A 21,085-nucleotide genomic window follows, 5' to 3' on the forward strand; every position below is an offset into this window, starting at 1 on the left:
GAAACTGCCAGCTGTATCTTCTCATTTGTGTTAAAACTATTGTCCCATTCTAACTAAACTTCATGGTATGCATTTTCTTTCCTTGTCTTGTGAAACTCCAAATCCATAGGAGTAAACGATGAACACCTGACATACAGCAATAAATTCCAGTCAAAATGTTTGGAACAAAAGTTTGTCCCAGTAGTCTCAAAGTCAAGTGAATCATTTACTCCACAGTATAATGGGGTTTGGCTAGCTACTAAAACTCTGTTGAATTTTGGATACTATTTGAGAACATTTTTTTTAAATGTTCACAAAAGAATTGAAGTATTTTGAGGGAAAAGTCAACCTCACTAGGGGAGGGAAAATGAGATTCATAGATTTAGTTACCTTCTTTCTGTCTTCTCCAAGTTCCATGTCACTAAAGGCATCTTTCTTTTTCTTCATTTAAGAAAAGTCACACCAGAATAGTCACCAAGTTCACTTATTACTGGCTCAGGATTATGTAAGTGATGACACCATTTCATCTTTCTGTGGTGTGACGCAAATGGAACTTGGAAGATGAGATCCTTGGCTAGAGTAAATCTGGAACATGGCTGCTCTTGTAGCTGCATAGGGAAAGTGTGAAGCTCACAGTATGCATTCAGCCAATAAATATTTGAAACAATTTTGCAACACTTTTTGTAATTACAGTGTCTTGCTTCATGGTTCAAGGTGGAGTTCCAGTAAAACTAGACATGGCTGAACTCATGAACCTGACATGCTTGTGTGGCTTCCATCAAATTCATAATGCAATGAAGATAATGCAAATCCTGAGAAATTTAGCCATCATAATCTGGGTGGTCTCTCTGAGATTCTAAGCAACTACTAAGTTTGGCTTCACATGTAATGAAGTGCTGTCCATAGGGCTGACACACATTTAAGCAGCAGAGCACAAGAGGAGAGAGTTTTCAGGTGTAATTTCTTAAATACAAAAGTCAATGCTTACAAGGTGATTCATAACACATGTATGTGTAGGAGTGCCTTTCACTATATTTTTTTAATCTTGAAGCGCCACATGCGTAGCTGATAAAAAAATACAGCAAAAGCAGCTGATCTTTACAGGAATATAACGAAGGAAAATCAGCAAAGCCGAGATAACATACTATACTAGGAGTTTCCACTCACACAAAAAAGAGTATTTTCATTTTAGAATAGTATTTAACATACCCTTACCCTAATGTAGACATACAAAATTAGCTGAGATTAACAGAAAATAAATTTCAGCCCCACAATTATATTGCTTGACAGGGGTAAATCTCTCTAAAGCTAGTGATTGTAAAAAAAAAAATGCTTTTTTTGGGTTCAAACTATTTGGGTTCAAAGTTTTGAAACCCAAAGTAAACACATGAAATTTAAAACAATTTTCAGACATGTGTGAGAAGCTGTCCTTGCATATAGCCCAGCAGAGATGGGCCTGAATAGGCATGATGAAGAAGCAGAAGAAAGTGACAGAAAAATGGAAGAAAAAAAAGGCATAGAAGTATGAGCACACATTAGGATTAAGAAAGTGACTCTGGAAAAACTGGTGTGGGTGAGTTTACAGTTAGGCACCTGTCACACTCACAGTGGAAACACAAACACATGCAGGTTTCTTCAGCCATTTTACTGGCTTCTTTACACTGAGAAGAGGAAATCCCAACTCTTGAACATCTGATAATTGTCAGATCTTCATTTCTACTAGAAGATAAGCCAGACCAAGTGTAAAATAAAAATAAGTACATCCAAGGACCAGCCAGGACATAGAAAACTTACATGATTTCTTGTATGTAGTGAGGACAGTTTAATGTTTTACTTAGAGGTACGTTGACTGTTTCCTGCTGCGATGTTTCATGTCTTTTCATTCACCCTTAACTCCTACTCTTATTAGCATGAGAACAATATCCTATAGTGTAATTCTTACTTAGTTCTCCATGCTCTAAATGTTTCTGTGACTGATACATTTTTGTAGCTGCACTGTGCTTCCATTACTCCAGGTCTTCGTTTCTCAGGGAATTTTTAAGCAATTAATGATCTGTTTAATTTTATAATGGACAAATAACCATATTTATGATACGTTCCTCCTTCTCTCATGTGCTGCATGTATACATGGGGTGTTTCTGTTAAATACCTGCACTGCGAAGGCTTTGCCTTTGGTGAATGTAGTGAACCTCAGGACCCTGGCAACCCTCCAGTGTTTTCTAAGAGGTTTTTCAGACAAGCAGCCAGAACCTGCAAACCTTCCCTGAGTTTGTGAAGTCTCCTTCTACTCTGATAGCAGAAAATTCCTCAGCCAAACATTCAACTCTATAATGGTTGTTTTATTTTTGGTATCTCTTGGGTTTTTTTTCTTTGATATGTAAAGTTGGTTTCATTCTGGGAGGGGTAAGAATTTCTCTTTTGGTTTGTATTTATTCTTCTGAATCACTAACATTTATTGATTTCTGTCCATTACCTCTCTCCATTTTTTATAACTATGAAGTACTTTCAGGTAAATTTTGGAAACAAGGAGTATTTGAAGAACATACTCAATTGTGATAACCAACTTTAAAGTTAAAATTAAAAGGAAGTTTAACCCGAATTTTTAATAGGCAATTTTGCACAGGAAGCTGCAAGAATCCAAACAGTCCTGTCCCCAGGCAATCACTATCGCCAGGCACGTATATGCCTCATGAGGAAATTGTCATTCCAGTGCTCTTTCACTTTATGTCCAGTTTAAGCTGTTAAAACTGTTACCAGTTAAGAAGGTTATGAAGTACTCTCCCCACATTGGATTTTCTCGTGTATTGTATTTTTCAGAATACAATGTAGCCAGTTTTACATATGATTTCAAGAATACATTTTAGAGCACATGAGCTATTAGGTACACTTTAAGACTTCTTTTAGGACATCACTTCTGCCCAACCTCCATGTGAAAAGCACATCATGCAGCAGCAAAGCCCAATCCTCTGGTTTGTCAGGCAAGGGTGGGAGAATAGTCTGGTGAAAGGGGCTTCAAGTAGCAAGACTTCTGGAAGCTGAAAGCTTTTTTGGACTCAAGAAAATAAACCATGACTTATGCTTACTATTAAATCGAGATGCCAAAGTCATGTAAAAGGAGGAAGTTTAATGGTGATCTCACAATCTGTTGATTTCATGATAAGTACTGAGGTGTCATATCACCATTTAGGATACTCAAAAACTATTATGTTTCACTGTGAAAAAAACAAAGCAAAACAAAACAGAAATGGAGAGCTTTTTATTAAAGACAAAATACAAAATAAAATTCATGTTTACATTCCTTGCTTTAGAAAGCTTATCCTTAAAGAAGGGCATTGCATTTTTAATTTCAGAGAAAGTGGAACAATTTTTTCAGTATTCCTAGAGGAACACCCCCCCAACTGACATTTTCAGGATAACTTTTTTCTTGCAAAATTATTTTTGATTGATGAAAGTGCCTTTTTTATTTGTTTAATTTTCTTCTTGCTAACATTAAAATTTATTTATATACTTACATAAGCATCACAGTATTAAAATCAAAGCAGATAAGCAGGGCTTTTCATTCCAACATGGTCAAAGTAGATCTTGTCACTTTTTCTTTAAAGAACAAGATTTCATTTCCACAAAAAATATTTTCAATTCATGGGACAGCTTCCAGCACCATGTGTCATACACTGGGCTCCTCACTACAAGAAAGACAAGGACCTACTGGAGAAGGTCTAGTGGAGAGCTAGAAGAATGATTAGGGGTCTGGAGCATCTCTCTTATGAGGAAAGAGTGAGGAAGCTGTGCATGTTTAGTCTAGAGAAGATTGAGAGGGGATCTCATTAGTGCATCAAAATAGCTCAAAAGCAAGTGTCAAAAGGATGGTGCCAGCCTCTTTTTTGGTGGTGCCCAGCGACAGGATGAGGAGCAATGGCCATAAACTAAAACATACGAAATTCCACCTCAGCATGAGGAAGAACTTTACACTGAGGGTGGCAGAGCACTGGAACAGGCTGCCCAGGGAGGTCACAGAGTCTCCCTGTCTGGAGACATTCCAACCCCCCCCCGGACAAGTTCCTGTGTCACCTGCTGTAGGTGACCCTGTCTCGGCAGGGGGGTTGGACCAGATGATCTCCAGAGGTCCCTTCCAACCCTAATGGTTGTGTTAACTTCATTAACAAATACCCTTGCTAAAAAAGCGTGAAGAATTTCATTCAGGAAATAAGAGAACGCGGAACCTTCTCGACGCGCTCGCTGTTCGCCTGCTGGAACAGGCCACGGGGGGGCGAGAACGGCTCATATAGTAGGAGATGCTGGCAGGGCCGAGGGGCCGGGGCGTGAGGGGAGCCAAGCGGGGCACTGCGGGCTGGTCCCTGCGGCCGGCGGCCGGGAGGTGGCGGTGGAGCCCGGCAGCCAGACCAGGAGGTGGCGGTGGGTCGGCGCTGCTCCAGGGCTGCTCAGCCTCGGAAGCCGAGGCGGGCGCGGGGCGTAGCCGGTCCCCGCCCGACCATGGCTCTGGTGCAGCCGGGCCCTCTCAAAGTCTTCCGGGGCTGGCCGGGCCGGGCCAGTTCCTTCCGCTTTCTCTCGCGGCCGGAGAACGGTAAGCGCTGCTTGGGACCGGTGGAGCGCCATCCTCCTGCTTTCTCTGCCGGAGGGGCTGAGCTCCGCGGGGCCAGATTTCTCCGGCGTCGCGGCGGGGGCAGCCGGGGTGTGTCTCTCGGCAGCCGGCCCGGGGCAGGCGATGGCTCATGTGGGGCATTTCCTGACAGCGCAGGGCCCCTCGCCCCTTGTCCCAGCGCCGGGGACGGGCCCCCTCAATTCAGAAAGGACACTGAGGTGCTGCAGCGTGTCCAAAGAAGGGGAACGAGGCTGGTGAGGGGACTAGAGCACAAGTCCTGTGAGGAGCGGCTGAGCGAGCTTAGATCGTTCAACCTGGAGAAGAGGAAACTCAGGGGAGACCTTATCACTCTCTACAACTACCTGAAAGGAGACTGCAGCCAGGTGGGGCTTGGCCTCTTCTCCCAGGCAACTAGTGACAGGACAAGAGGAAATGGCCTCAAGCTGCGCCAGGAGAGGTTTAGGTTGGACATCAGGAAGAATTTTTCCACGGAAAGGGTGATTGGACATTGGAATGGGCTGCCAAGGGAGGTGGTGGCTGAGTCACTATCCCTGGAGGTGTTTAAGGAAGGACTGGACGGGGCACTTGGTGCCGTGGTCTAGTTGATATGTTGGTGATCAGTCAAAGGTTGGACTCGATGATCTCAGAGGTCTTTTCCAACCTAAATGATTCTGTGATGCAGTGAAAGCAATACCCTGTACTGTGCTGTACCCAGGGTGAGGGCACTGAGCAGCTGCTGCGGAGGCACGGCCAGACAAATGTGGAGCGTTCCTCTGCTCCCTGCTGTGGGCACAGGTGCTGGTAGGGAGCTTTTCGCTGAAGACCTAGTGCAGCTGCTCTGTAGACTCTCATTGAAATAAGAGCCTGGATTTAAAACAAAGAGCCAGTTCAGAGGGGTGTGGAACATCATGGTGAATCTTCCCCCGTTCTTCACAACGGACACAGTCCTCAAAGCGCCTTTCTGAAGTCCTTATGAGTTGTCTCAGTGCTGAGTGGTGCTTGCCTTGGGCAGATGTCCAGCGTTCACTGCAGATCACAGTCCGCTGCAGGGACCAGTTAACACATGCAGTTTTGGCTCCCGCCTTCTCTCCCAAGTAACCCTATTATGTCGTCACCATTCCTGTTTGGAAGGAGGGGTCTTGTTGTAAACGGAGTATGTGAAGTTGACAATTCTCACGCGTGAAAAACTTAGCTATCTTCTTGGATACTGCTTCTTTATCATCCAGTTAGAAGTATTGAAACCATGAGATCTTTCAGGAGCCTGATATTAACCTTTTCTTCTGTAGATGAATAAATGATCCATAGGTATTTCAGTTAAAGAGAAGAATAACATCTTTGAGAATTCTTCTTAAGGCAGCTAAGAGAATATACAGTTAATTGTTACACTAAGAATTACATCTGTACGTTGAGAAAACAGTAATAAGTATTACAGAAAGTTACAAGAAAGCTACATTTCTTTAGTAGGTTAATGCAAATAAAGTTATTTTTTGGGATGGCGGTTGTCTTTCCGAGACATAGGGCCTCAAAATACTGGAACACTTTTACATTCCTCAGTCTACTAAGTATGAATATTAATAATTCAGTTACGTAGTATTTTGATGACCTTAACTTTGTCTCTTTGTTTCATTCTTGCCAGTGTAGCTTTCAGCTTTCATCCCATGTAGGAGATGTACCAGGAGGCTGCTTAAAGGTTACATTATTTTTGAGATTCTTTGTTATGTTGAAGCAGTAGCGTAGTTGAATAACTTATGATTCAGGAGAAATGTATGCTGAAGACAATACAGGAGGTAAATGGCAAGCTGCAGATTTTTATAATCTTAGTTTATACTCCTTTGTTTTTTTCTTTTGCTTTATTTTATTTATTTTTCTCCAGTGACTCAGCTTTTTTATCCTTGTGAAAAAGATAAGCACTTTAAATCTATTGCAGCAATTAGAAACTGTTTCCAGTGATTATTTTTATGCAACCATCTACACAAGTAGGTTTTGTGAGTAGATAAGAAAGCAAATAAGAATAAAAAAATTTGATTGATCTTTGGTTGACACAAACCTCTTTAAAGTTTTATGCATTTTTCTCATCTTCTGTGTCCTTTTTTGCATTAAGTGACGAGAGACTGATGGAAATTAAATTGCTCTCAGACTGAGGCAGACAATGTAGAGCTGTGAGCTTTCCTAATGTTATGTCTATTTTCAAACCTAAGTTTTTTCAAAGACACAGTGGTCACTGTCATTTTTGCAAGTATCTGAGAATAAAGTGAAAATTGGTGTGAATGCAATAGTTAATTGACTTTTTTTTTACCAAGGGGAGAGAGGAGGTAGTGTTGCTTCTGTTCCATTATTTAAGCTTTGCTATCTGAATATATAGTGTGTGTGAAGCAGACATTGTTTGAACTTTATAGCTGTGTAACTGACTCCAAGATAAGTGCAGAAAGTGGTTTATATGGTAATATTATGAATGCAAAAAAAAATTAGGTTATTAAATTGTTGCTTATCTTTTCTGTTTAACTCTGCCTTTCACAGTCACTTTGGCCTTGCTCAGTGCCACCATTCTCAGAGTGTGCTTTTGGGAAAGCAGCAGTGCCCTATATGTTGATAAATAAAATGCCAGACCATGCAGCAAAGTGCTAGTTAAAAATCACAGTTTAGAAATAAATGGGATTCCTTCTTGCCTTTCCCTAGTATCCCAATTCTCAGGCATGGAAGATTGCAACTCTAAAACTCTTTGGAATCTATTTATGCTTCTAGATTAATTTTTTTTAAGAGTGTTTGTAACTGGATAGTGTTTTTTGGAAAAATGCAAATGTGGTTTGCAGTAAGCTTGCTTTGTGGGTCCTGTGTAATCCAGACTTTAGATGACAGCAGTGAGGATTGAAGCAGTGCAGTAATTTTGGACAGCACACTAAAGAAGCTAATTTTTTGGCCTGCAATAAAAATTAGAAAGGTTTTAGATGACTTGCTCACATTTATTCTCATTTCTCTATCACTGAGTATGCTGTGTTAGGTCATGATTCAGCATGTTTGTGTTGGGTTACACAGCACTCTGTGTTGCTGATAAGTGATGCACTGTGCTGTGAACTGCATATCAGGTGACTGGATGTTCTCTGCTATCAAAAATACACTCCTTTCAACTTCGTCATTTTGATTTCTAGATGAACATTGAATTTACAGTATCAGTATGATAGTTTGTTCTTTTACCTTTGTACATAGCAGAAAGAGAAGTAGCCGAGCATAAAACGTGGAGCTTTTGGTGAACAAGGAGTACAAGGAAAGAGACAATGTCTTCTGAAGCAGTCCAAGAGAAAAGTCAGACACCTCCAATAAAGCAATCTAAATGGGTAAGCTGGGTTTCCTCCCTTTTATTTTGATTCTATTGCTAGTGAATAACTGGGATTTTGCCTCAATTGCTTTTATTGAAGACAGAAACAGATGTCTGTTAGGTTAAGCATATAAATGAAGAGAAGAAGGGCTATGTGTTATTTTTCCAGGTTCACTATGCTCAGAGGGATAGGAGTTGTGAGTCTTAAGGTTAAGGCCCTGATTTATGCTATGTTAGTTAAACTAGTTATGAACTGGCAGAGCCGTAGTGTGTGAGTACAGGGCCAGTATAACCCATCCCCATCAGGTTGTGCATGTGTGTGTCTGAGTATTCAGAAGGGGAGAAGGGAACAGTACTGCACAAAAATCTGCCCTCCAGCTGTACAGAAGATGAGCGTTTTCCTCCGATGGAGAAATCGAGGAATTTAAATGTGGTACGACCTTGTTGCTAATCAGTCTTTACCAGAGGGCAGCAAAAGTGGGTTTTTTTCTTTTCTGCAAGGAAAGGGGACCTTGGAGTCATGAGTGACAGCAAGGCAGCAAGGGCTGGGACCTCAGGGATAAGGAGCGCAGTCCCACAGTACCCAAAATAGAGGAGGAGAGCAGATCCAATGATGTTGACCGGGGACAGCCTACAGTCAGTTCAGTGATTGTCAGGCCATTCCATAGGAATAAGGCAAGTCTTATGGTATGCCAGAAGATGAAGTTAGCAAAGCAAGGTAAGGATCTTCATGGTAAAGGGCCAGGTACAGGCCCTACAACACAGTTAGGGTAAGGGCCTGTGCTTATATGCAGCTCCTGAGCTGAAGGGCAGAGGCCTTGGGCAAAGCTTCTTGCAGCTCTTTCTCCCAGCTTTGCTGTTTTCACAGCAACCTGATTCAGTGTTACACAACTGTGCCATGTTAGGGCTGACTTTAAACCCAAGCAACTAAACCCCTGGCAGGGTGTGTATGGAGGCAGAAAGATTGCAAAGCCTGTTGGTGCACGTAGGGCCCTGACACTCATTTCCTTACCTTTCACTCAGCCTGTTTGGACTTTACTCTATTTGCTGTGACTTTGCTCTGAAACCAGTTTGGAGTGGTTCTCTACGGTCTGGGGTGGAGTCGTTTCTGTACTGTTTATCCAAGCAGAACTACCATTAACTTCCGTAGGAGCAGTGCTTGAAGAAGGACTGAGATATTAATTAGCTAAAATATGAAACCCGTGGTTGTGGCCAATAAATGCATTTCATTATTATGGTTACAAAATCATGGATCAGTCAGGCATAAAATGAGATAGAATCCTGTAAGAGACAAATGTGCACTTTTTCCCAAGGCACTGCTTGTTCTGTGATGTTTGCTTTTAGGAAAAAGTATGTTTGTAGATGTGATGTTTTTACAGAAAAATGTTAAAATTTCAATTAATTTTAACTTAATGACAACTCTTTTTTTCCCTAGCTTTTCTTGCTGAGCACATCATAAGATATGAAATATCCCTTGGGTCAGTTGGGGTCCACTGTCCCAGGTGTGTCCCCTCCCAAGTTCTTGTGCACCCCCAGCCCATTTGCTGGTGGGGCAGCCTGAGAAACAGAAAAGGTCTTCACTCTGCGTAAGCATTGCTCAGCAGTAGCTAAGACAACCCTGTATTACCAACACTGGTTTGGTGAAATCCAAAACCTAGCACCATACCAGTTACTATGGAGAAAATAAACTCCTTCCCAGTCCAAACCAGTACACCCATATGTTTCAGATGTCCAGTAATGATACTGCAAGTGCTAACACTCATAACCGAGTCTTTTCTTAAAGAAAAATAATCTACTTCTACCTGCATGTCAATACCCTGGATGGCAGAGTGCAGGAGAGAATACTGGCACTTTTTTCTCACAATGAAAATGGGGAAAAAAAGAGCTACTGTTAACCTAAAAGGAGTCTGTTGGTGAGCTAATTATTATAAGGGTGAAGCCAGTGTAATTGAGTTCAGTTAATGCCATGAATACATTTAAACTGCTCAGAAAGTTCTGCAAGTGGGGAATCTGGACTTTATGTTGACCCTCTTCTGAATACTTGGAAAATCTGCTCTTACTGAACTTCAGTTGACTTCTGTATGGGGCAGAATTTCTTTTGGAAACTGCCACTCTGCCTTTATGTCCTGTCATTTCTTTCCCAGAAAGATGAGGTAGCTCATGAGAATGAAATGACTAGCAGAAATAAAGCAATATGCTTCTAGGGTAAGCAGCAGCTGAGCTATTTTAGGAAAACAGACCAACAGGGTGAGTGGTTTTAACATAAAACCTGTGTAGTTCTTTCTGTGTCTGTATTGGGGTATCAAGTATTTCATAACACTGCCTAGAACAGAATAAGGAGTTTTACTTGGTTGGTTGTTTTTTGCATTGTATTTTGTTTGGGTTTTTAAAAATAATTTATCTTCTTTATTTTTTTTCTTCCTGTGCAATTAAGTTCAGTAAACTAATCCAGGTTTATGCTTTCAGCCAATGTTCTTTTGCCCCACCTCCCAAATTCAAGATGCTGGAGAATTTGCAAGGATCCGTAAGGAATGCAAACAGGAAAGTTTCTGGTACAGAGGTGGGTGATCCAAAGTTATTCTTACCACACTGAGAATGACTTCTTGATGTACATATGCAAAACTGACTGCAAAATGCTTTTTTGTCAGAATATTGTTGTGGGTTAACTCTGTTATGTTAAGTTAAGCATTGTGTTATTATAGAGTTAATTGAATTATTTGCATAATCATTGTAAGTAAGGGTGGTTGAATTAAACTCTTGTTTAATATGAACTTTCTTTAACAATTGTAGAGTTAGTTCTATTCTTGAGGTCCATTAATACAACCACCTTAGGAATGTTTTACTTTGTTATGTACTTATTCTTGCATTTGAATGGAAAGCAGGCATGGCTATGTGTCTTGGATTTGTGACATTCTTCAGGTATTAGGACATCTGAAAGATTAGTTACTCAGTGTTTTAGTGCCTTTTAAGTCCACCACGTCAGTTTGTATCTAAATTACATATTTTCTGAATGGAGAATATTGAAAAGGATTTCAGCATTTCATCGGCGCTGCTGACATTTCTAGTGCTGCAGTAGTGAGAGGAGTTATTCAGATTATGGAAACTATTATTTAATAAGTATACATAATGCATTAGCTCCAGATGTTACAACATGGCTGATGTCTGGCACTGTGTGAGCACATTCTTGCTTTGAAGAGAATGTAATCTGAATGAACAGATGTAATAAGTGATTAGGACAGTAGGCAAAGTTAATGTAATGTGTTTAACATTAGAAACATATAAAACATGTAACGTATAAGAGAGTAAAGTATTTACCAAATACAAATTTTGGCTGATACCAGCTACTCACCTGCTTTTTATTTTCACAGCTCTTCCTTTGTCTCTCGGGAGCATGCTTGTCACCCAGGGGCTAATCTCAAAAGGTAAAGATAAAAAAGTACACTATTAAAGTGCTGTTTTTCAAGATCAATATTCCTCTTACTCATCACCAGAGTGATTCAATCATTATATATGCGTTGCCACAGTCGTTCTTTTGAAAGAGCATGAACTGAAAACTGAATTCGCAAATCCAAAGACTGGCGGCTGGATTCTGTCACCATGATCACATGCATTCGAGTAGAGTCTTCACTGGGGCAAACTGTAGCACAGGTTATTGTACAGCCTGAGCAGAGGCATCAGAATCAGTACTGTAGCTCTAACTGTTGGCTTATTTGAAAAATGCTGGCAATATTCTGACAGTGACCATGTACCAATATGACTACCAAAAAAAAGTCTGAACACTTCTCTGTCTTTAGCGCAGTTCCGATCACGGCCGGCAGGGGGCGCTGTTGGATCGCTGGAGGTGCAGGCCCTGCAGTCCCCGGGGTGGACCGCAAGGGGCCCCGGCCGGCCCCGGCCGGCAACGCAACGGAAAGGGGGGCCGGGGGGTGGTCTCGGGTCATGGGAGAAGCCGAAAAAAGAATGGAGACCCTTCCCCCAGTGGAAGAAGGGGGAAAGGAAAACAGTCCACCCCCCACGGAACTCACTGTTGAGATGGTGTCTCAAGGCTCCTCCTTTTCTCCAAGTGAGCACGCAACTCTCCGGTGAAAACCCAGTAGGTCCCAGCTGGAGTCACGAGGCCGCGTGCGAGCCGACCGAGGCTGGTGGTCAGGCCTCACCAGGACAGAAAGCCAGAAAGACCGGCTTCCAGGCCTTTTCTCCAAAAATGCCCGCACAAAGACCCCCATCTCAGTCCCAGAGAGAGAACCCAGCAAAACTGCCCTCTCCCTTCCGAGAAGAGCCCGGCAAACCCCTCCTCCAAAACTCCTCCCCTCTCCCCCCAGCCTCTGATGGGCCATCCCTTAGGAAGGTTCTTTTGTAAAGCTAATCACCCCCCCCCTTTCCATTCAAACTCTGTCTTTCCTACAGTGGGGGCAGGGGGAAGAAAAATTCCCCCCCTCGGATTTCTAACCTATAACACTGTTGGCTTATTTGAAAAATGCTGGCAATGTTTTTACAGTGACCATGTACCAATATGACTACAGCTTTGATGCAAAGGGACAGGGAATACTGCCAAAGTGAGGAGATAGAGAGCTTTTTATAGTGATGGCTTGTAATCTGCAGACTAACACAAAAGATAATTGTATTCTGTTTATGTGGTGGATGAACCTGGTTCTACACATGGCACCTTGAGTTTCCCTGCTGGGGGTCTTGGCTACTTATAAGTTTGAGGTTAGCGTTTGGGTAAAGAGTGAAGGGTATCCACCCTGAAGAATGCTAAGATGGATATATCCCACAGGAGCAAGTAAGACAGGACTTGCTCCACAGGAGCAAGTAAGACAGTCCTTCAGCCTGCATCAGCAGCTGGTTACAGCAGGAGAAGAAAAAAATCATAGGACCTGAAGCAAGAAGCAGGGCTATTAAAGATGGGTGGTAGAAGACAGCAAATGGTGGTGGTGGAAGTGGCTCATCCATTTCTCACTGTGTGTGGTTGCAAGCCCCTTGTTTTGTTCCAGCCACTTAACCTAAAATCTCAGCTATACCGCAAGAGGCTGACGTGGGTTCCCTATTGCATCCTTGATGTACGAGCTTGTAGGCAGACAGGGAGGGAAGGAGCAAGGGGGAGTATGTCAGAGAAGGCAAAGGATTACGTTAAAAAAAGGTTGAGCAGTGATAGGAAGGGCTCTGGGGTTGTTTCAGTAGCTACACCCTCTGGCACCTGGTACTCTTCTCAGTTTCTGTTCATTGTACTTGAATGTTTCTGATTAGCTGTGAGTTAACAAATGGCCTTATTAAATAATCATTACTGTGTGTCAACAATTGGAGGGGAGGGTTGATTAGAAACAAACAACACTTTTGTTCCTCCTGCCCCGAGAGACCCAGTTTAAAATTACATAGATGCCAGTGTGCAAAGGCCCTTGTGCTTAACATAGGCTGAATGCTCCTCTGTCTAAAGCCTCCTTTTTTATGGCTGCACACAGTACCCTGCCTCTAGAAGAAACTGGAGCTTCTAAGCCTCATTATTACTGTCTGAATGCACATAACAGTGCAACTAGTGTTCACTTCTCTTCCCTTTGCCATGGTAATCTTGCTGTGTGGAGCCCTCTTCCACAGCATGGCACTCCTCTGCCAGATACATAGCTCTCGAAGGAATACTGGTTCCACCTCCTCAGGTTAACTGGGGGAAGATGAATTTTGGTGAAAAAGCTAAAGATAATTTTTTGATTTTCTAGTTTGGCACACTATTCTTCTCTGAAAGGCCAAAATGTGTGATCTTTCCAGAGGAGCAGGCTAGCTACCAGTGGTACAGTTTTAATCCATAGCCACAGAAAACTACTGAAGAACGGTCTTGTCATACTTACTGCAGCACAGGGAGCTGGATCCTGAGTAAGGGATTTAATTTCACTATTATATTTTCAGGGTTGGTTTGTGCTGAAACATAAGCCACCACCATCTCTTTCTCCTACAGTGCTACAGGTGTCACCAGTGGCAGATGTGCTGTTTTCTTGTTATTTTACACTCTGAACTCCTGCCTGAACTGAATCCTGCAAAGTCCAGATCCTTTTCCTCTTGTGACTCTAGGACTACCTCAAAACACATGCACTAGGAACTAGTGGAATGGAAAGTGCCCTGATGTTCTGAAATCTGAGTTAGTGGACTTCTAAGGTTTTCATACAATCTTCATCTTGAGCAATGCAAAAGCTCGTAGGAGGAATACTGCCTTGGTTTTTAGTGCTGGTGAGTTCCTCAAGTGAATAAGTTTGCTGACTATTTCCTTTTATTGTAGGCAGTTTCTCAGCAAGCCCAAGATTTGGTCCATATCCCAAGATGGCAAGTAAGTTGTACCCAATTCTAAAAGGAAAGCTTATTTACAGGCAATGTGCAGACCGTAGATGCATCTCTCTGAATTTCTTTCCTAACTCTTCCTCTTTTGGAATTTATGAGATGTTACCCCAGCACTTTAGGAAATCAGAATTCTAATGTGTTTAAAAACAAATGTATGAAACAAGACTATTTAAATGTAAACACTTCCAATAGCAGCTTATATGTACTTAATACAACCTTTCAAATTCCTAAAAACTCCAGTCTCAGCTTTGCTTTATAAATTATGTCAGCCTCATTGATCAGCCGTGCTTAGCACAGCTTATGGTATTAAGGCATCATGTTACTATAATATATAAAATAGTATGTTCCTTTTCATATGCTCATTTGGTTGATCTCAGCTGTCTAATTCATAAACATGGATTGATAAAGAAAACAAATAAAAGCATGGAAATTGTACTGTACAGTGATGTGGCTCTTAGATAGCAAGAAATAAAATTGATTCCTTCTTCAGCAGAAACTCAGCAGGAACTTGAGGATGTTGAAGTAGTCTTTTATTCTGACTCTGTAAGGAGTGAAAGCCACAATGTGATAGTATGGCAGACTGATGTTCTAGCTTCTTAGAAGTCCAGAGAAGTTGGTGTTAAAAGTATGATCATTAGAAATAAACAATGGTGTGCAAACAAGGGCAATTAGTGCTGACATTGTGAATTAGTTTTACTGTGGGCTGTCTCTACAATCTGTTCTTCTAAATATTATATCCTTTTTCTGGATGCGGGAATATTATACCCTTTTCCTGTATGCATTGTTTTGGACCAGTTGCTATCTCTCCTGCTAGGTAGCCAGTTTTCAGTAGTTGTTGAAATCATGCCTGTAATCCCTTCACATGTGTTTAGGACATGTTTTAAGAAGGCATGTGACATACAATGTGTCATGTGATTAAAATGAGCTAATAGCAGACTCCTGATTTAAGCTCTTGTATTAACAGTGTTTTGTTATCTCTCTTTATAGTTGCTGGTATCTTAGGTTTTGCTATTGGAAAGATATCATACTTTGGAGAATGCCAAAAAAAGTTTGAGAAAAGTGGCATTGCACCATTTGGTCCACAACGAAAAAGGTTTGTGCTTATTTAAAGTATTAATCCTAGATCAAAATACTCTAAAACACAGTAAAAATTATATGCAGCAAGACTTGGAATTTAAATTTTGTGATCAGTTCATGAGGTACTACTCAAAGTCTTAGGCTATATATGGCAGTATTAGAAACTACTATACATTCTTCAGAAAATGCAAATTAAACTCAGTGTTATTAGGATATGATTTAAATGAAATTACTGTACTTTAATGTATGATGTGACAACAGTTATTAGTTCTCTTTTCATCTAGTATCATACTACTAAGGTTATCCATGTTATCACTTCAGCTTTTTTGAGTCTTCCTTTAGACCAGCAGGCCAAATATGCTTACTGATTTTTTTACAGTGTCCTCGTATTTTAACAACAATTTCAGTCTCAACCCATATTCCAACCTCCTCCTCTGTGGCTTTGCCTAACTTCATCCTGTCATGCCAAATCATGAAAAGCACAAACTGCAAGGGTATTTTTTTCTACTTTGCAACCCTAACCGTGGGATAGATCTCAATGGTTGACTTCTGTCACTTGGTACCTCCATATTTTAGTCATTGTTCACATAAAGTGCTCCTTCCCATCAAATCAGTCTCTGACTTCCTTCCAAGCTCCTCCTTCAACTGCCTGTACTACTTTGCATTCTCAATACGGTTTTTGGTATGCACCTTTCACGTGCAAAATACGTTTCCAAAGATCCTATCCACAAAATCATTCTCCTCTGTCTTTCCACATCCTTTCCCCAGACCAGCATGAGCTTTTATGCTTATAAAAATGCCTGACTGATAGCGGGAAGCTTCTTCACTGTTCATCTATTTCTCTACTTGCATTTTCCCCCCACATAACAAAGCTATTACTTTCCTCACTTGGTATTACACAAAATGGCTATTCATCCCTCTTTTGTGTTATACATCTTGCTCCTTGCTTGGTTTGCTCATAAGTACAATGGCAAGGACTGCCTTTTCCTGCACAGAAAATCCTGTTATATTTTGGCAATTGCTGGAAGGGGATTAACACTAATTAATAGGGTTTTATTGGCTGGTTTATTTAGATGTCATCTTTTGCAGTTTATGTCCCATAAAGTGGTTACAAAAACTGGGGAATATAGGCAGGAGATTACTTCATCAAGAACTTTTGCCTTTGTGCTATTGGGTTGTATTAGAAGAAGTCCAGCAACATTCTTCAATATTTTATTTGCTTTCAATATTTTAGGCAGTGTCATCATGCTTGCAAGGAATGTAAAGCTAAAGTGGGATCGAGTGAGAAAGAAGGTTCAGTTCCTTCAGCATCTTAGTCCAGGTAAGCAACCTTGAAATTTAAAATAAATTCTCATGTTATTTTCCATGTTGAGTGGTATTCTTCTTTGAAACCTTTGAACAATATAGTGAAAATCATGGATTTTAATAATGGATTAAAATCTGAGCATTACTCAAGGAAATATTATTTATTCTGTGGTTTCTAATTAAATTAGTTTCTTAACTTTTAGCTTACATACATTTCATGCTAGTTTTAAATCCCCCATTTCTGAGGAATTTTTGCTTTAGCTGTAGCAGGGTATTGCTTATTTACCTAAGTGGAATTAATTTGGACAACTGCTTGTATGAAAATAAATATAACTCCTCCTTATTTCAAACTTTTTTACTTAAGAATCAAATAATTATGGATTATATTGATGTTTAAAAGCGCTTTGAAATATTCAGAACTAAAAGCAGACAAGTTGGGTGTGGGTTTGTTTATTTGAGGGGGGTGGAGGTGGGTTTTTTGCATCCAGTACTATAGTTTGGCTAGAGCTTTAGTGGGGTAGTATAAAAGTGGTGGGGAAAGGGACACAGCTCATGTGGTGTTCTCACCCCAGAAAGGGAAAGTTCCCTTTGCGAAAAAGGAGGATTTAGAGGGTGCAAGGTAGAGGCACTTGTACTCTGTCTATGAAAAACAGGCCAGCAGCTGGGCTTTTTAAGAACATTTTCACACTTTCTGCTTGTGGTAAGCTGGCCTACATTTCTCACAGGCAGGTGAATGTGTGAAAGTGTTTGCAAATAGCTTGGCTGCCTGCAAGAGAGGAGAGCAGAGGGCTTGTTTGAAATCTTGCCATGTTAGTTTGTGTAGCTCGGAACAGAAGTCTGATGCAGCAATTGTTGGATTGAGTCTGGCATATATTATGTAGGAATTTAGTCAAGGATATTGATAATGGTCCCTTTCTTAATCTAAAGTGCTTGCCTGCAGAGAGCCTATAAGGAGGAGTATCCTATCAGAACCTGTTTACTTACCCAGAAGAGAGATTTAGATGGATTTTTACTATGAAACAATACATTATGGCAGTGAGGATTGTCCTGAAAGAAGCCATTAGAATAAAGTCCTGGTTTTAAACAATTTTGTTACTGTTTGAGTGTTTCATATCAAGTGCTGCAAGTGCTCAGCCACTGGCAGAAAATGCAGTTTGGCTTAGCCTCACCTAAAAGGGTTGCTGCCAAAAGGGGCAGCATGTCTTTTGTGCCAGCTGTAGAGATCATGAAGCAGATTGGTGTGCCAGATCAGCTCACTGCTCCATGTGAGGAAAGGGGTAAAAAAGCCCCCAAACCTTTCTGAAAGGTTTCTTGCTAGTGCCAGTGTGAAGGAGGGAGTGAGCCAGACTTAGATAACTGTGAATGAATGATACCCTCAATCCATCAGCAGTTGTGAACCTAATTAAGCCCTTGCATTACTGTGCTGATTAAGTGCTTTTGAAGATTTTCTCTTAAATAAATGCTTATGTAGGCCATTGTCCTCACCTGTTTCAAATAGGGAGCCCAAAGCATATTTCATTGAAGACAGTCACATACTGGCAATTACCTGTGTAGTGTAATCAAATGTATATGGTGGGAATTACCTCTGCTGTTTGTCAGAGCTGCAGCTTGCTGGACCTTAACTCCAAACATATTTTCTTTTTAAACCTTCCACTGTGAGCTGACAATATTTATCTCGTGTATGAGTACCAATTAGCTGTTAAATAAATTGCAGATTGTCTCAAATACAAAGGAGTATTGCAGCTGTAAGAGGGGAAGAATGCAGGATGCCACAGGCCCCTCTCTTTGTTTTCCTCCTGGAATTTCTGCTGTGGAACCTGTTTCCTGTTCCAACTCACATGTTCATCAAAGACCTTGATTGCTGCACTTTTTAACAGCAACTTAGGTCTTCTTGTTTGATTTTTAAAAAGGCTTGAAAGCTTAGTCAGAAACTTAGTCCAAAACCAAATGTAAGGCAAGTGTATTTCTTTGAAGTTTTAATTGCTGGAAGGAAAGAGCCATTATATTTGGGCCAGTTTGGTATTTTGAATTTGCCAGAAATCAGTTTTGATGGACAGGTTTTAGAAACTTAGGAAAAGAAATACTGTAAGCATTGTGTTGTTTTCTGTATTGTTAAACGTCTTTTATGTTCAAGTAAAAATTCTTAATTTATCATGCTGTGCTCTAAAAAGGTACAGAGACCCTACTGAGCACGTCTTGCCACTATCCATGCTAAGCATATGGTACAAGCTCTGGCAGTGCCTAGGAGGACCACCCAGATAAAATTATACTCATGTTTATGCATCCAGAGGTAATGTCATTTATCCTCAGGGACTTCGGAGCATTCTCAGAGAAATCACCAAGAAGCTGCACATTTCTCATTGAAAGCAAGGTGCCATTCAGCTAAATAATGGGTCCTTTTATTCCATTTACAGATGTGGTGAAGACGATAAAGATCTTATGGACCAGCTTCTTTCAAGGCACTTTTCTGTAGAGAAGAAATAATAATTTGGTGATTCTATGACTTTGATTTGGTGTAAATTGACTTACTTCAAGTAGTTGCATATTGTAAAATAGTTCTATTCATGCTAAATACCAGTTTCTTGTAATGCACTTTTTGAAATACACTCCTCTTTTCTCAACATGATCTGGTTTATTTTCCTCTCTTCGGTGCAATTTAGCTCTTAGTGCTGAAAAATTAAATTTGTCTATTGTACTTAGGTTGTAGCAAGACTTCCAGTAGCAAGCCAAATGCCATATGTTGGAATGTTTGCCACCTATGTCAAACAGAAAGAGTGCAAGGATGTTTAAATGATTTGCACAGTTAAGCAGTTATCCAGTCTCTGAGCTACTCCTTGGTTAGGGAGCTCAGGGTATTGTCACACTGCAGTAACTGTCCCGAACCAACTTCTAATAGGCTAGTTTTACACAAAGGTCCACTTTGCCAGGGATACCAAAAGCACGTGCCACATTCATGAACACAATATTTTGGAACAATTTATGGTCTGTACACAATCTGAGGCCACCAGATGTTGATGAAAAAAGACACCTAGATGGCACGTGCGCTCTACGAACAGCAGGACACACAAACCTCCATGAAACATCTCAGGAAATCAAAAGCAGACACTTTCCCCAAACACAGTGATGGTATTCACATGAAAATCAAATGCACACCAATGAAAAGTTTGGGCTTCACTGTCAGTTGATGAAGACTGTCTTTCATGGGGTTTTTCTGTTTGCTTTGTACTATGCCTTTTATACTATACCTGTGATTAGTGCCCCTCTTTTGAACTAGCTTCTTTGTGCATCCTTACCAGAATCCAAAGAGATTCTGCAAGCAGGTTATATAGTATGGAAAAGTATAAAGTAACTATGGTTACTACACACAAAAAACATTCTGGATTTAACAAAACTATTAGACTGAATACTCAACTCCCTGACAAAGCACTTGGATAGACTTTCCTAGCCAGACAGACACAAGGCGGAAGAAGGGTTAGACTGACTAGACTCCATTTTCTTTTTTTTCCTATAAGATTTTATACTTTTCCACTTGGTGTTTGGCCTCGTGAATTCTTGAGCTACTAAGAACTCCTGTCTCAACAGGGACTTTAACTTTGCACTTTTTACTTTTCTACAGAATTTTTCCACAGCTCTTTCTCGGCCAATGGAGTCAGGGATGCACACCGATGCTGTGTCATAGCTGATGCTGTGTATAGGCAGGTAAGCCTTGGAGAGCCTTGCACAGGGACTCCAGGGAGAGGGGTTACACAACCACAGAGAAGTCACCTCCTTTGTGAAAATAATGTAATTGTCATGAGTGTACTGTGATAGCCAGCAAAACTTGTATGGTGACATGTCTTAGCTGCTTTCCCTTCATCTGACATCTGCTGCCAAAATAAGAGCAAGAAGCTGCACCGAGGTTAGTTATGCCTGGGTTACCTGAGGTAAGACATTCCTACACCCAGGTGATGCCAAGGAGAGTGATGCATGTGACAGAGGACCTTTCATGTCAGATTCTGTGTGCTCAGGCATATCACAGTTTAGTTGAAGTCCACATACTTGTTAAAATCAGGAAACAAAATACATCCTTCAGCTGTAATACATAAAGTAAGTAGCTGCATGGAAGCCTCAATGTGCTTTATGAAATTATGACTAGAAAAATTATGACCAGTCAAAGAGGAAAGCTATGGCTACATTAACCTCAAACAACTGCAGTAGACTTCTTATCTTTGAGAACGTTTGTATTAGCTGTTTGAAATCAGTTTACAAACAGAGTATTCACTCCAAATTAAAAAAAAAATAAATGTTGTGTTTTAGAAGAGAAAGCAATTGTAGGTTGAAAACAGCACATTCCTGTTTAAACCCTTAGTAGCTGGACTCTAGGCAAGCCAGCTGGTCTATAATTCTCTCTTAAAAATGGAAATCAAGGGGAGATGAAAGCTCAGTATCTGAGTTTTTATAAATCCCTATCAAAAACAAGATCTGGGGCTTATTACATTTTGAGAGAA

At 40.8% G+C, this 21,085-nt stretch overlaps 1 protein-coding gene across 3 annotated transcripts; it reads left to right on the forward strand.

The window, feature by feature from the left end:
* The first annotated feature begins 4,427 nt into the window (after nt 1-4,427).
* OCIAD2 (OCIA domain containing 2) lies at nt 4,428-19,221 on the forward strand. 3 transcript variants are annotated; one of them, XM_017805815.1, is made up of 8 exons: nt 4,428-4,561; nt 7,784-7,911; nt 10,359-10,452; nt 11,261-11,314; nt 14,158-14,205; nt 15,204-15,309; nt 16,528-16,614; nt 19,013-19,221. In XM_017805815.1, exons 2-7 carry the CDS (start codon nt 7,852-7,854, stop codon nt 16,607-16,609), a joined length of 444 nt encoding a protein of 147 aa, XP_017661304.1. In that variant the 5' UTR covers nt 4,428-4,561; nt 7,784-7,851; the 3' UTR covers nt 16,610-16,614; nt 19,013-19,221. The 3 variants fall into 3 exon arrangements, with proteins under 3 accessions (XP_017661304.1, XP_017661313.1, XP_017661322.1); XM_017805824.1 differs by having other exon boundaries at nt 4,432-4,561; nt 7,787-7,911; XM_017805833.1 differs by lacking the exon at nt 4,428-4,561 and adding an exon at nt 6,277-6,366.
* Nucleotides 19,222-21,085: the final 1,864 nt, after the last annotated feature.

This window comes from Lepidothrix coronata, unplaced genomic scaffold (assembly GCF_001604755.1).
Source record: "Lepidothrix coronata isolate B3197 unplaced genomic scaffold, Lepidothrix_coronata-1.0 Scaffold0, whole genome shotgun sequence".
Lineage (NCBI taxonomy): Eukaryota > Metazoa > Chordata > Aves > Passeriformes > Pipridae > Lepidothrix > Lepidothrix coronata.

Bases quoted from the DNA above. Each gene is read 5' to 3' on its own strand.
- OCIAD2 (XM_017805815.1), top strand. From the start codon at position 7,852: ATGTCTTCTGAAGCAGTCCAAGAGAAAAGTCAGACACCTCCAATAAAG. The intron at 14,206-15,203 runs GTAAGTTGTACC...CTCTCTTTATAG, and splicing joins TCCATATCCCAAGATGGCAA to TTGCTGGTATCTTAGGTTTT. The intron at 15,310-16,527 runs GTTTGTGCTTAT...TCAATATTTTAG, and splicing joins TTTGGTCCACAACGAAAAAG to GCAGTGTCATCATGCTTGCA.